General features: G+C 36.4%; 1 protein-coding gene across 1 annotated transcript in view; it reads left to right on the forward strand.

The window, feature by feature from the left end:
* Positions 1 to 13229, forward strand: part of NDUFS4 (NADH:ubiquinone oxidoreductase subunit S4) — a 99519-nt gene that overhangs the window by 22893 nt on the left and 63397 nt on the right. The window contains exon 2 of the mRNA XM_066253552.1: positions 8160 to 8238. Coding sequence (XP_066109649.1) covers positions 8160 to 8238 — 79 coding nt within the window. The remainder of the gene's footprint in view (positions 1 to 8159; positions 8239 to 13229) is intronic.

Consider the following 13229-nt stretch of genomic DNA (forward strand, 5'->3'; position numbering starts at 1 on the left):
CTGAAGATTTTTTTTTTACGTCAACAGCTGGACTAGCTGACATTTATTGAGCCTTGACCAAGTGCCAGCTACTTACTAAAGCTCTGTGTATGTTGTTTCATTTAATCCTTACAGTAACCATATGCAGGGAGCAAAAATGTGGTCAACATTACTTTTCCATGTCGTATTTTAAATAGATAATGCAGTCATAGATTTCTGTGTGTTTAGGTAAATTATGTGCACGAGTCTTGACCCCCATCTGCTAATTTCCCACTGCTCCCACCCAAGAAGTCACTGTTACTGCTTTCTTACCCTGAGAATTTATCTGTGTGTGTTCAAGAAAATGCATTCTTACTCCATTCCATTTTCCACAAATGAAGCATACTAATTATAATATTTTTCACTTTGCTTTCAATTTTACAGCTTCCTAAAATCTTTACACATGCAAACAAGGGTGCAATGAATTTATAAACCCACGACCTTGATTTGACATTAATATTTTGCTGAGTTTTTATTTTGCTCATTTTACACTTATGCATATGTGTAATAGATAAGCAAAATGCATATATATGCATATATACACATATATATATATATGTTTATCAGCAAAATGCACATATGAATATATTCTTTTTTACCTAAGCTATTTGAAAGTAAATTATAAATAGGGCACTTGATCCCTAAATACTTCTATTTTTTTGAGATAAATTACCACTGCCAATGAAGGTTTTTAAGCAGAGGAATGGTATGCTTGGTTGTAATTACTTGGCCTTGTGGGCGAGGAGGCCAGTTAAGTGACTGTTACAGTAGTCCAGGGAAAAGGTAGGGACAGAAGTAGGGCAGTGAGTTTGATAGTACTCTGTGCTTAATTGCACAGAAAAGAAAAGTTGGCTTTTCACATTTTTTTTCAGAGGAAATCTAGAAAAGAAGTGTTTATCAACCTTTTGCGGGATTCCCTTTTCTCTCACCAGTAAACGAACTGGTCCTGCTTGTTATGAAAGGGATAGAAATGAACTTTTTATTTCTACATCAGGCACTCCATGCTGATTACTTAACATGTTATTTAATTCCGCCAGTCATTCTAGGAGGTATTATTACCCTTATTTTTACAGACGAGGAAATTGAAGTGCGGCATTGTAAAGTAATTTGTTCAAGATCACATTGCTAATGACTGGCAGATCTGGAATTTTAACCTGGGTCTAACTCTGAAGTCACTATGAGACCCTTTTCCAAGTTGTTTCATGAAGTTAAAAAAAAAGTCTTTGCATGTTGGTGATTTTTCTCTTCTATATATATTTTTAATCATGTAATCATCAGTCTTTAAACAATAGTGTCTCAAGAATGCCAGATTTGCCAATGGACAGATCATTTTTGAGTTGAAGAGTGAACACCTCCAATTAACTTCCTCTTTGATGTAACATTGCTAGGTGATGAATGCTAGTCTGTTCAACTATCATGTCCCATGAATTCAGCATATTTTTTGTGATCAAATTTTTTATTTTTTTAATGTTTATTTTTATTGATTTTTAGGGAGAAAGGGAGAGAGAGAGAGAGACAGGAACATCAATCTGTTCCTGTATGTGCCCTGACTGGGGTTTGAACCGGCAACCTCTGTGCTTTGGGACAATGCTCTAACCAACTGAGCTATCTGGCCAGGGCTTGAATTTTTTATTTTAAATATATTTATGATACAAACATGATTCCAGTGGTTTTATGGCAGCTGGGAGTTTTAAACCAAAAGATTTCTAAACTGAAGCAAAAACAAGTTGGGGATACTTCAAAGTAAAGATAAATGAAGATAAAATATATAGCCTTTTTTTTTTTTTTAATTAGGTGAGCTCTCCAAGATGAAACAGTAACATAAGCTGGTGTGAAGCAAAATATTTAATGGATTTTGACACCTTCTAAGCTTTTTAAGGCATTAGAAAATAAATTATGTTGCTCTTAAAGACCAAAATGTAGCTTTTCAAAAGTGGTATCTCGATTCACTTGAAAGTAGTAAACTCTCAATCTCTATAATACTCCCAACCTCAAATAGTCGATGGGAAACAGACGTGGTTCAACTTAAGCTCTCATATGGCATTCCCTGGAAAAGTTCATGGAAAGAGAATTGCTGTTAAACTAATGTATCAGTCAGGATATAAACTCCAAAATATCTGTGGCTTAGAATAACAAAACTTTATTTCTTGTTGATGCTGTGAGTCCCTTGGTGGGCGCTCTCCCCTCCGTTTGTCCTTTCGCAGGTCCCTAGACTAACACTGTTGGTCACCTGGTAGAGGAAAAGTGATAGGTAATTAGGCACTGACTCTTTAAAGCCTCTGCTAATATCACTTCCTCTCATATTTCATTGGCTCATGTAAGTCACATGCCCCCAGTGGACTCAAGAGAGAGCAGTGAATGTAATCTTATCATATGCTTGATAGGAGAGCTGGAATATTGGTCACAGCTATAATGACTGACACATACTCTTTATGGGGAACAGAAAGAGTGTTAATAAGTGAGTCATTTTTTTTATTTTTAACAAGATGCTAAATACCTCTGGAATAATTAAGGGTCTTGATGTTGAAAAGTGGACTAGATCGGTAACTGAAAATGTCAAGTTTCTTACTTGACTAGAGGAGTAGACTGGTTCACCTGAGCTTGCTTTTCATTTTGTGCATCACATTTTCAGAAATATATTAAAGATTTTTACTTTTTGTGCTTGTTTGTAGCAAATTTATTGTAGTGAAGTTTCAAAATTCTCAACTGTTTTCATGCAAAGCAGTAATCTGGTGATTGGTATTAAGTAAACAAAGTATCACTTATTTTGTATTACATAGACAGGCACCTAGAAGTTTTAAAGTATAATTGGGGAAAATGTGCTACATAAGGCAGTACAAATGAATAATATTGAAGTTCAACAGCTTTAAGTTGCTCTTCTAAAAGTTTGTGAATACATATATACACACACATACATATACATATATACTGTATATACATATACACACATACACAGAGTACTTCTACATTCATACATGAATAGGTTTTTTTTTAAGTAAAGTTATAAATATTCAGCTTTGATAAACGTGTGTGTGTGTTCCTCTTTGTTGGTAGTATAAACTGGGGTTCAAAGGATTCTTCTTTGGCATATTCTTTTTAGTTTTAATTGTGAAATAGACAATAAAAAAAGACCATTTTAACCATTTTGAAGTGTAGTTCAGTGTCCATATTGTTGTTCAGCCATCACTACAATATATCTTCAGAACTTTTTGTCATCTTCCAAAATGGAAGAAACCTCTGTATCTATGGAACAGTAACTCTCCATTCTCCTTCCCACCCATCATTCTACTTTCTATCTCTATGAACTTGACTAGTCTCGTCACTGCGTATGTGTAGAGTCATACACTCTGTCCTTTTGTGACTGATTCACTTAGCATTTCTTTAAGGTTCATTTCTGTTGTAGCATGTATCCGAATTCCCTTGCTTTTTAAGGCGGAGTATTTCATTGTATGTATATATCACATTTTAATTCATTAATCCATCAGTGATTTTGTATTCTGACCTGTACTGCTTATTTGATCTGAGCCTGTGCCTATGCTGATACCACATGTTAATTACGGTATCATATCAGCTGGGGAGGCAAATCCTATCTTACAGTTTTCAAATTCTCCTGGTTATTTTTGTGAATTTTTTCTTCCCTATGACAGTCACTTAATTTTATAAAAATTCTGTTGGAATTTTTATTGTAATTAATTTGTAGATTAATAGTTGACATCTTTGTGGTAATTTGCTTCCAGTTATTTACAAGACATGCTAAAGGACAAGCAACCCTGTTCCTTCCTTCAAGATGTTCCGAACCAGTCGAGTTACTCTTTAGTGGCCAGGATAGCTCCCTAATGTAACCTTCTCAAATGTGCACTTTCTCTATACTTGTTGTGTTTTATAATATAGTTACTGTCATCACTAGGACATTCATATTTGTTCCTTTTATTTTCGCCTTATTTCTGTTTATTTTGGTAACCTGGGGCTGTGAACTGGAGGTATTTTTTTCTCCTTTACTTGACATTTTCCACCATGTCCTCCAGCTCCTTTGTTACCACCCTCAGAAACCTTGCCCACATTCTCCTCGTTACTCCTCAATACCATTTCAGAGTCTGGCATATGAGAATAATTACTCTTATCCCTCTTGCACAAATCTTTCCTTAGTCTGTTGGCTGACTCTCAAAGGATTAGTCTAAGTCTTTGGCCTGAGTAGTGTCCAGAGGCACAGTTGCTATTAGTTCCTGGTACAAGTTCCACCTGGCTCAGAAGAATGGGGAAAAGGACATCTATGAGCAGGAGATTATTAATTTTTATTGACTTTCCCAGTTGAACATTTAAAGATAAATAATATTAAGTACTGTACATAAAGGTTAGAAATTACTGTGATAAATCTGAATTAGTATCAGAAGACGTATTTATGAATAGTTTATAAAGTATCTTCACTGTTATTTCCACTGAACTAAAGATTTGTAGGTTCTTTTCCTTGCCTTTTACTTCATATAATTTGCAAAATAGTAAAATAGACCCTTTACTCCTCAGCTTAGTTTTTTCTGTTAACAGTTCTTTCTTGCTTCTCTTTTCTGACTATAGTTTGTTGAAAACAGTTTAAATTTTCTGTGTTTTTCAAGATACTGGTAATTGGCCCAGATATCAACATACATCTGAGATAATTATTGTGACATAGAGACTATGTGTGTATTATTTTATTATTTCAATTAGAACTCTTATAATATTTTCTTATGGTTTAGTATGGAACTGAACACTGATTTAATGTGAATTTGGGTTAATTCAATTTGTAATTAATTGGCAACAAACATAATTGGCTTTAATAAAAAAAGTGAGAATTAATTGATTCCTTAATAATTTCTATAGGATTAGGAATTTTCTTTGTCTAAACTGGTCCTTTGAAGTTCTGGTTCAATTTTAATGTTTACAAAGCCATATTCAATTATATATCGGGATGATTTTGCTATCTATAGTTAGATACAAACTACCCCAATTCTCACTTGCTTAAAACATCAGTAGTCATTTGTTTTGCTCATTACTCAGCAATGTGGGCAGGGTCTGGCAGGAAGCTTCTCTCTGCTGCGGTGGCTTACCTGGGGTTCATAGTCCCTGTCCAACAGCTCACTCACATGCGGGCAGTTGGTGCTGGCCAGTGATTCCTCTTCAGTTGGGTCTCTGTGGGGCACTGTGGATAGCCTCATGATCTGTGGCTGGTTTATAGGGGAGAATATTCCAGCAAGCAATGTTCTAAGAGACAGGAAGTAGAAACTGCTAGTTTTTTAAGGCTTGAGCCTAGGAAAACACATCGCTTCACTTTTGTGTTATATTGATCAAGCAGTCACAGAGGTCAGATTTTGGGAACAGGAAACATAGACCCCTTGCGTCAGAAAACTTGGAACTGTGTGTTCAAACTGTTATAATGATATGGCAATTTTGCTGTTCTTGAAGAGTATATTTGAAGTATTAAAAACAGTATTTGCAAAGTGTATATGAGGAAAACTAGAGAACTCCAATGAAAGAAATAAAAAAATATCCTAATAAATGTACCTGGGTAAGAAGACTCACTATTGTTAAGATGTCACTTCTTCCCAACTTGATAGATTCAATGCTGTCCCAGTCAAAACCTTAGCAGTGGCCCTGGTCAGATTGCTCAGTAGCTAGAACATTGGCCTGGTGTGCCGAGGTTCAATTCTTGGTCAGACACACATGAGAAGTTACCATATGCTTCTCTTCCCCTCCCTCTCCTCCTTCTCTCTCTCGCCCCCTTTCTTAGCCAGTGGTTCAGTTAGTTTGAAGATAGCTTGGTTGGTCCAAGTGTCAGCCTCAGGTGCTCAGGATGGCTCATTTAATTCAAGCATTGGCCCCCGATGGGGGTTGCCAGATGGATCCTGGCCGGAGCACATGCTAGATAGAGTCTATCTCTTTATCTCCCCTACTCTCACTTAAAATAAAATAAAATAAAAAATAAAAAAAACCTTGACAAGCTACTTTGTGGATATTAAGAAACTTATTCTAAGTTTTTTTAGTGTATAAAGAGAAAAATATTTACACCTGATATGCAGTCCAAAATCGCACAGTTCATGTATTATAGAGTTTTGATCTAATAATCTGTATTATTTTGCTCTAATACTACTTCTCTTCATTTGAGGAAGGCAGAAACTTTATTTTCTTGAAATGCTGCTACATTTTCTAATACTCCAAGTTCTCCCGAATTTTCTTATTACCTAATGCTTTTTTTCTTGAACTATAGGGGTTTGGTTAAAAGTATTCAGTTGCTCTTAATTTCTGGAGTAAGGAGATTTTAAAAGGTGCATATGTATACTTTTTAAGTATTATAACAACCAGAACATGTGTTTTAACTGTTAATTTAAAATAATTTTTATGTAGGTATATTTTGTATAGATACAGTTCTGAGCAGCATATTTGCAGTGATAAGAAATAATACTAATTTTGGAAATAAGGTACTGATTTTTTAAAAAATATGTATTTATAAAGCAAAAAAACTTTTTGTATTATGAGTTACCTTTGTTAGGTTATTAGTAAGTAGATTTTCTGTAAACTGTGTCTAATTGTCCCCCTCTGATCCACAGGGGATATATTTTGAGACTCCTGTTTTTGCTATTAGTACGTACTTATGATGAAGTTTAATTTATAAGTTAGGCAAAGTAAGAAGTTAACCAACAATACCTAATAATAAAATAGAGCCACTGTAACAATACACTGTAATAACAGTTATGTGAACGTGATCTCGCTCTCTCAAAATAACTTACTGGGCTGGACTCGCCCTTTTTGTGATGATGTGCGATGACGCAGAGCCTGTGGATGAGGTGGAGGGGGATGGACATGCTGGACAGAGGGCAGTGCATGTTCTGGGCTGGATGGCGCTAGGTGTCATCACGTTACTAAAAATGGTATATAATTCACAACTTATTAATTGTTTATTTCTCAGATTTTCCATTTAATATTTTTGGACTGCCGGTGATGGCAGTTGACTGCAGGTAGTTGAGACAGGGAAAGGAAATGTGTAGATAAGGAGGGCACATTGTAGCTATTGAAAGTTGAACCTTTGGCGTGAAAGTTTGTATCAGTTATTGGTGATTATGTTACTTCAAAATAATGCTAGGGATTATATTGCAGAACTGAATACTATAGATTCAGTTCCTTTGGAAATTTGAGTCAGTTGTGTATACTTTTTTTTTTCTTTAGGATTTCATTTATTGATTTTACAGAGAGGAAGGAGGGGAGGGGGGGAGAGAGGTATAACTCATAGTTGCTTCGCTTTAGTTTTCCATTGATTGCTTGTCCTATGTGCCTTGACCGGGCAAGCCCAGGGTTTTGAACCAGTGACACTATCCATTGCACCACCACAGTTCAGGCTATACTGACTTTCAAAAGAGAAATCTACATAGGATGGCTTAATATTTTGGAAAACTCTAAAATATAAATTGTCACATCAGTGATAGCTGTGATATTCACTAGCTTAGAGTATAACATTTCAATCTGTTAGCTTTAAGTAATTTTGGGGTGGTGAGTGTGGGAAGATGCTAATATAAAGGAGTTATATTCTGTGCCCCCTTTATTTCTGACTTACTATTCTATTTTAACTATTAAGACTTTCTTCAAATCTATGAATGGCATTAATAAATAACATTAAAATGATCATACAAATCATTCTTGTTTAAACTACTTTTGTTTTGAAATTAGAGTGAAGAACCTTTTTTAACATTAAATCCTTTAACTTTTACTTGAGACCATTAAGAATAGGATTGAGATTTTTCTTTTTTATTCTGATGCCATCGTTTAGGGATAAGCATTCCAGGAGAGTTAATAAAACGTTGCACTTTTTCCCCCTGGTGATGACAGAGGAGCTTCTCAGATAGAGCAGCACAGTTCTTGTCACCTGTGGCCATTCTGACAGAGCCTGCAGACCGGAGTTTCCTGAGCCTGCGGTGAACTGTCACGTGAGAGTCTTGACAACCCAGAGGATAGAACTCACGGGGGAGAAAAAGGGGTTTTCTGCCCTCTTCTCTCCGTTTCTATTCATTTTGTTTTATAAGACAGATATTGTTCAAGTAGCTTGTCAGTGTAATGTCTTTCTGCCTCTCTTTTCTCGTTGCGTGGATTAGTTTTTAATTCAAAACCTTGCCCTGCAGGTCACTGAGCACTTCCATGTGGAGACTGGCACATGACCAAACCCGAGACACGCAGCTCATCACAGTTGACGAAAAACTGGTAAGGGTTTTCTTAAGTATACTGCTAGGGTTCTGCCTCCAGGCTTATTTGTGTAGAGTAGATTTTCAGAGTGGTGCTTTGGGTTCTTCTAGGAAGGTGTTTGAATTTGACTTTCTGGATTATATGTAAGTTTTGAGAAATTTATTTTAAACAAATATTTGTTGCAAAAAAGGTAAAGATAATTTGTGTTAAGCGTTACACAAATATCAAGTCATAAAAATCTTAAATGAAAATGATAAAAAGGCTTCCATTTTTGTGGTATTGATAAGTAGCAAATAGGACGTTTTTATTTTATAATGCATGCATTGTTTCTTATTTCTCTGTTATACTATTGCATTAAGTTACAAGGTACCAGCACTACCTAAAGTTAAGTATATTGGGCTTCTCTGTGATCAGTTGCCTTTTGACTGTGAATATTTGTGTGCACACATCCATTTCTGCAGTGCGCATGAGGGATTATAACTCGCAACAAATGAATAATGTTCTTCTGTTAATTGCAGCAGATAGAATTTTAACGACTATAACTTACAAAATTTTTCCACATGTGGTCTTATTGTAAATGCAACTTGTAATTCATGCTTATATTGTACAATAGCATAGATTTTGTAATTGTTCTAAGACTTCCAGTAAAAACGTGTGGTTCTACTTTCATTTTTATCTGGTTTACCACTTTCAAATATATGGGTATGTTTCTTAGCTACACTCCCCTTGTAATTGTTGCATATTCTTGTATTACTCAATTTTGAGCATAATTTAAAGTTTGTATTTGCACTATTAAAGATGTAAATAGGAAAGTCAATGGACAAGTTAATATATAAGGAAATCTCACATCTTATACTTAAGGCTGGTTGGTTTTAACTTGAAAGCCAAAGGATAACCAAAATAGTCTTAATAAACTGAAGTACTGGTTTTGGCATCCTCCTGTGAAAGACCCTATGGTGTTTCTTACTGACCTAAGGGGGACACTGGAGCCCTGACGTGGTTGCAGAGGTCCCCTCTGCAGGTTCATCCTGCACCTCTGTCTCTGCACCTGTTTGCTCCAGCGGCGCAGCAGCACAGCTTGCTCTTCTCGTTCCTGTGCAGGGCGCTTGGATCCCAGTTTTCTCTGCCTCTCTCCCTGCTGCTGCTGCCCTTGCTTTTCATTCAGGGCCTTCCGCTTATTCTTCAAACCGAATACCCCTTGTTTCCTCAGGTATAAAAGAACTGAGCCTGACCTGTGGTGGCGCAGTGGATAAAGCATCGACCTGGAAATGCTGAGGTCGCCGGTTCGAAACCCTGGGCTTGCCCCGTCAAGGCACATATGGGAGTTGATGCTTCCAGCTCCTCCCCCCTTCTCTCTCTCTCTCTCTCTCTCTCTCCTCTCACCCTCTCTCTCGCCTCTCTAAAAATGAATAAAAAATAAAAATAAAAGAACTGAGATGGGTGCGTGTGGGAAGGGGGAGGGCTGCTCGTGCCATGTATTCATTAATTAGGACACTGCTTTAACTTTTGCAATGACCATCTCTTTTAAGCCCCGAGAAATTGCCCTCTTGTTCCCAGTATTATGGGGTTTACTCTATGACATTTTCAAATTTTGTTGAGTTTAGTAGTAATGCGTCTAAGTTGTGTTCTCTCTGGTTTGAGAGTGCACGAGTCAGACAGTGGTCTGCTGCTCTACGCAGGGTGCGTGCAGGGGCTGGAGGCATGCAGACTGCCTTGAGTGTCATCTGTGTCTCAAAATCAGTTTCTTGCTTTCAATGAACTGTGTTGCTTTGCATAGCTCTTCTTCAGCTTTGTTAGGTCTTTCTTGAAGTATGTGCTAGTCAAAATGTAGGTGTGGTATTCCAGGTAAAAATCAATTGAATTCTTCTATATAGTTATTTGTAGTTACTGAAGTGATATGTAATACGGATAACTGAAACCCATAGTTGTTCATTTAGGTTTATATCGGAACAAAAGTATTAAGTAATCATAGGGAGCATGATGCTCATAGGGTTTCAGGTCTTCTTATCCCCACATCCTATCAGAGGGAGGATTCGGTAAGTAGCCTGATGACAAGACCAGAGGTTGAAGTGTGCTTACAGAAATACTAAGCGATTGGAACCGATTCTGTTTGCATTTTGAACAAAGTGATTCTAAGACTACATATCAGTATTAATGGTGAAAATGTTTCAAATTGTGAAGTGAATCCTTATGAGTATTTTTAAAGGATATATGGAAACTGTACTTTTGTGTCACTGTTATAGACTGTAAACCAGTTAATTCAGGGGACCATTTTTATTAACCACTAAACAGTACATTACTGTTATATTTGTACCTGAAACTGGAGAGGAACTAAACCTTAATTGGTGTGGTGAGGAAGTCAGCCATTCATTCTCATGACTTCTGTTGAATATCTTATGGAATGTATTTTAAAAATAAATATAGGTAATGCCTATTACTAAAGTCCAGGTCTCAGTTGGATATCAATATTAGTGTTTATTTTGGATACTAGGAATTTAAACCAGAGGATAACTTAGCTGTCACTGAGTTATATTATTGAATCTATTTTTCATTTCAAAAATTATGTAACCTTTTACTCAAGAGAAATTGTGAATTGTGCATGGAGTCCAGTAAGTAAGAAAGTCTATGAAGCTGAACTTGCTGGAGGGTAAGTGTGTTAGGAGTGCGAGGGAGGACTCGCGAGCCTTCCCAAGACAATGGTTCGCAAAGGGGGGTTTGAATGGGAGCCCAGGACCCTGGGAGAGGTCTGCACAGTCACACTTTTTGTCATCATGCAGAGACACTATTAAGGCAATTTTACTTAAATATCCTGGATGAAACAGCAAAAATTATTAATACATATTTAACTTTTTGAGTAGTACGAACGTTCATGTACATCCTCGTGCCTCCTGACCATCCAGAGTACGATCGATTTATTTAAAAATGTGTAAGGCAATATTAAAAAAAGGCAAATGTATGTTCTTTTTGTTTCCATACATTGGATATCAAATAAACATGATTTTAAGTTAATAAAACTGTAACTGGAACTAATTTCATTTTTTGAAAAAATACTCCCTGGGGTCAGTGAGCATGAAAAAAACTCACTACTTAAAGGGTTAAAAACCTCCACCCTGCATACCCTCTTTTTATTTTCCATGTAACAGGACAGAAGTATGCACAGAACATTCTGTTGCAGGTCCCCAGGTAGCTCTGTTGTGTCAAGGAGGAGTCCTGGTGTTGTTGAACTGCTGTTGCAGACTGAGTCTAGCCACGTTTCTCATGGAATACCTTGTAATTGAAAAAGCAATAACAGATGACTGACAAACTGTGGTAATTCAGTCTTTGGGACATGGCAGACATTTTCTAGAAAATAAACCCTTTACTTCAAGGAAGTGTCACCCATATTCAACTCAAGCTTCCAAGTAAAAATGAGAATTTTTAGAACTTGACTCTGCCACAGATCTGAGCACAACGGTGTCCCAGTTCCAACAGTGCTGGTGGTGGTCATCATGACTGACTTAGAACACTGTGTGAAGTCCGTTCACATTGGAGTACCTTCCTGCATGCATCTTGTGAACCCTATGTTCCGTATGACCAATGCATGATGTTATAAAGTTTTATAATGTAAAACTTTCCATTCAAAGTGCAGGAGAGAACAATGCTGTTTGTTATATATGAAGATATTAAGGCTCTGAAAATATTGCTCCTTTTTCTAATTACATATCTGTGTGAGGATGAATTTTCTTCACCTATTGCAACCAAGACAGCTTATTAGTATAATACAACAGTTTGAACACAAGAACAAACATTAGAATTAAGCTGTCCTCTATTAAGCTAGACACCAGAGATTTTTAAAAAAATGCATATCAGTGCCACTCTTCTCACTGAATATTTTAATTTTTGAAAATATGAATTTTCATAATGTTATGTTAATAATCAGTTTACTATTTTATTCTAAGTATACATTTAAGTTTTTCTCCATTTTAATATATTTTTTAAAGATTTTATTTATTGATTTTAGAGAGAAGAGAGAGAGAGAAAAGCAGGGAGGGAGGAGGAGAGGGAAGCATCACCTTGTAGTAGTTCTCGCATGTGCCTGGACCGGGCAAGCTCGAGGTTTCAAACCAGCAGCCTCATTGTTCCAGGTCAGTGTTCTATCCACCGCGCCACCACAAGTTAGGCCATTTAAATGTTTTATATGGCAAATATATACATATATCTCATACAAACAAAACCTCTTTTGGGTCCCAATAATTTTTATTTTTTATTTCATGTATTTTTATAATTAAATTTATTGGGGTGACATTGGTTAATGAGATTACAGAGGTTTCAAGTGTACAGTTGTATTGCATTGTGTGCCCACCACCTAGTAATTTTTAAGAGTGTAAAGGAGTCCTGAGACCAAAATGTTTGAGAATCATTCTCCCAAATCTTCTCTTTTCTGGGTTAAACATCCTCAGAGCTTTGATTACCTTCATGTTCTAGTTAATTCATCATCTTGATCACCTTGCAGTTTGACTCCCTTTTAGAATGTTGCCAGGATTCCTGGTGATGCTCCGGATATGTGGTGTGGGGCCTGGCAGGGATCATTGCCTCTGTCTCATTTAATCTCAGTGTTTCTGGGGAGGGGGGCTTAAAACTCAAGTGCTCCTACTTCTCCTCATTGTCAGTTTCATGGAGAGCTAAAACCTCAGGTCATTTTTATTTGTACTGTTATCAAGTCACGTTTCATTTCTTCTATTTTAAATGTATGCTGTTTATTATTCTAACCGTTATTCTGAGATGAGTTCAGAGGGCATGTTACAAAGTAAAGTTTAATTTATTTTTCTGTTACAGTTGACAGGCAAAATTTAATATATACAACATAAGAATTTAAGGGAATTTTTATAATGTTTCAGGGATGCCAGTACAATTGTAAGTACAAAAACAGAAAAAGATTTTTATATTGGCTATTGATTGTGGGTTGACAACCAGCAGCCTATCTTTTTTAGGCATAGAATGTAAAGGGGAAAAGACTGCCCAGATTTCCA

Source organism: Saccopteryx bilineata, chromosome 1 (genome assembly GCF_036850765.1).
Source record: "Saccopteryx bilineata isolate mSacBil1 chromosome 1, mSacBil1_pri_phased_curated, whole genome shotgun sequence".
In the NCBI taxonomy this organism is placed as follows: domain Eukaryota; kingdom Metazoa; phylum Chordata; class Mammalia; order Chiroptera; family Emballonuridae; genus Saccopteryx; species Saccopteryx bilineata.